This window comes from Solanum tuberosum, unplaced genomic scaffold, assembly GCF_000226075.1.
Source record: "Solanum tuberosum cultivar DM 1-3 516 R44 unplaced genomic scaffold, SolTub_3.0 scf00060, whole genome shotgun sequence".
Classification (NCBI taxonomy): domain Eukaryota; kingdom Viridiplantae; phylum Streptophyta; class Magnoliopsida; order Solanales; family Solanaceae; genus Solanum; species Solanum tuberosum.
Window position 1 is genome coordinate 1,460,486 of NW_006238985.1, and position 2,150 is coordinate 1,462,635.

General features: G+C 36.7%; 1 protein-coding gene across 2 annotated transcripts in view; it reads left to right on the top strand.

The window, feature by feature from the left end:
• Window positions 1-1,266: 1,266 nt before the first annotated feature.
• Window positions 1,267-2,150, top strand: part of LOC102584911 (transcription factor bHLH149) — a 1,654-nt gene continuing 770 nt past the window's right edge. Inside the window, exons 1-2 of one of the 2 annotated variants that reach the window (XM_015307561.1) lie at window positions 1,267-1,510; window positions 1,795-2,141. In XM_015307561.1, coding sequence (XP_015163047.1) covers window positions 1,878-2,141 — 264 coding nt within the window. In that variant the 5' untranslated portion in view covers window positions 1,267-1,510; window positions 1,795-1,877. The remainder of the gene's footprint in view (window positions 1,511-1,794; window positions 2,142-2,150) is intronic. The other variant, XM_006344716.2, reaches the window with a different exon arrangement.

Consider the following 2,150-nt stretch of genomic DNA (forward strand, 5'->3'; position numbering starts at 1 on the left):
AAGGTGATTCAACTAACATGCCTACTCCCTATAGAGGTTCTATATTTCCAATTATATACTATACTATTTGTTTTTTTATAAACAAGTACAATTGTACAAGGTGGATAATGTTGATAGACTAATTCAAATAATTAGATTTTTCCTTCATCCAACAAATTAAACTCATTGTTTGATTGATCATTGATGTGTCACTACATAGTTTTCTTCTAGAACTTTAAAAGAACACATTATTTAATTTTTCTAAGAGTGTATTGACTTTTTATTTCAAGTTAATGTATTTCGTTTGGAAAAAATAAAAAGTGGCGGGTCATCAAAAGTAAAGTACATATTAAGAATAAAATAGTTCACGATGGCAAGATAAGTATTATTTAGTACTCCATTAATCTTCTCTTTTATTAATGAAGGGATCCTTGGTTGTAAATATAAATTAAGTTATTCTCGTGTGAGTTATAGTTTATGGGTTCAAGTTATAAATCAGTTACTAATGTGTGTGTCAGGTTTATGAAATTACGTTGTTACATGTTTCAGACAATTCACACATCTTACAGACAGGTGTATATAAATTATTCTGGTCATATATCCATGTGATGACACAGTAAATATGGTAGAATAATAAACAGTTCACCGGATGGAATGGAAGTATCAATGTTCTTCTGTAATTCAATTACAGGAGTCAAACTTTTATGCCTTTTTATCAACTGCTCCTTCGGTCTACTTTTACTTGTTCAGTTTAAAAAATCAAAAAAATAATATAGTATTACTTTTAGTTTTCTATTTGTTAAAGAATGACAAAAGTCCCACATCGGTGGTTAATGCGATGGGTGGACTCCTTATAAGGCTTTGGGCAATCCTCCTTCCTTTGAGCTGGCTGGGGTGTTAAAGAATGACAAAAGTCCCACATCGGCGGTTAATGAGATGGGTGGACTCCTTATAAGGCTTGGGCAATCCTCCTTCCTTTGAGCTGGCTGGGGTGTTAAAGAATGACAAAAGTCCCACATCGGTGGTTAATGAGATGGGTGGCCTCCTTATAAGGCTTGGGCAATCCTCCTTCCTTTGAGTTAGTTTTTGGGGTGTGAGTTAGGCCTAAGACCTAATATAACACTATTCACTATCAGCAATAAAATATAAGTTACATAGTTAATGTAACGTAACGTAACGGATCATACCAATACTTTCTAGGAGTATTTAATTTGTGAAAAAATCTAAATATTGTAGTACTTATTAAATTAGAAGAAAAAAAAATAGAGTAGGAAAAAGGAAAAAAATAAAATGAAGAATAAGAGCGGGAAGAGAGAAGCTGGGTGCACGAAAATGAGAGAGAGAAAATAGAAAAGGGAAAAGCAATAAACAAGGGACGCGTGGGTTGTCGCCTTGCGCTTTTTCAATACAAAACTCGCCTCTTCCCCCTCTCATTTCCTTCAAACTCTTCTCCCCCATCTCTCTCTCTCTCCCTCTCTCTACATAATCCTTCTCTCCTCCGCCACCTACCGCCGCCAAACTCACAACTCAGGTATTGTTTTATGTGCTTTAGTTTCTGTTTCTCGTTTGTGAGCTGATTTTCAATTTATTTTTTTTGTTTGTTTGAACGGAGATTCCTGAGAATCGAAATATTAGAGTTTCAATTCATTATGTGAAAGGAGGAGTATCATGTTACTACTGCCTTATGTGTATAGGTTTATGTACGGATACAAAAGCGTTCTTTCTGATTCACCTTATTTAGCATATTTACTCACAGAATAAGTTTCAGAAAAGCTTTAACATGTTTTAAGAATCTCATCGTCTTTTTCTCTGCAGTTTGCATCTATTTACAGAAGAGAAGCAAACGTACCATTCGCGAGAATCATTCCGAATTTTGCATCAGAAAATTGTTCCTTCTGATGGCGTCATCTCAAACCGTCTCGAATCCCGATGTTAACTCCAGTCACTCGCGAGAATCCAAGCGCAAAAAGAGAAGAAAAATTGGAGATGCTGGGGAAATTGAGCAACAAACAAGCCTTGATCAATCCAGGTGGAGAACTGATACCGAGCAACAGATCTACTCTTCAAAGCTTCTCCAGGCTCTCCGTCACGTCCGCCGGAGTAATGACAATCAGTCTCCGGTTAATGCCGGACGCGCCGTCAGGGAGACCGCCGATAGAGTCCTTGCCGTC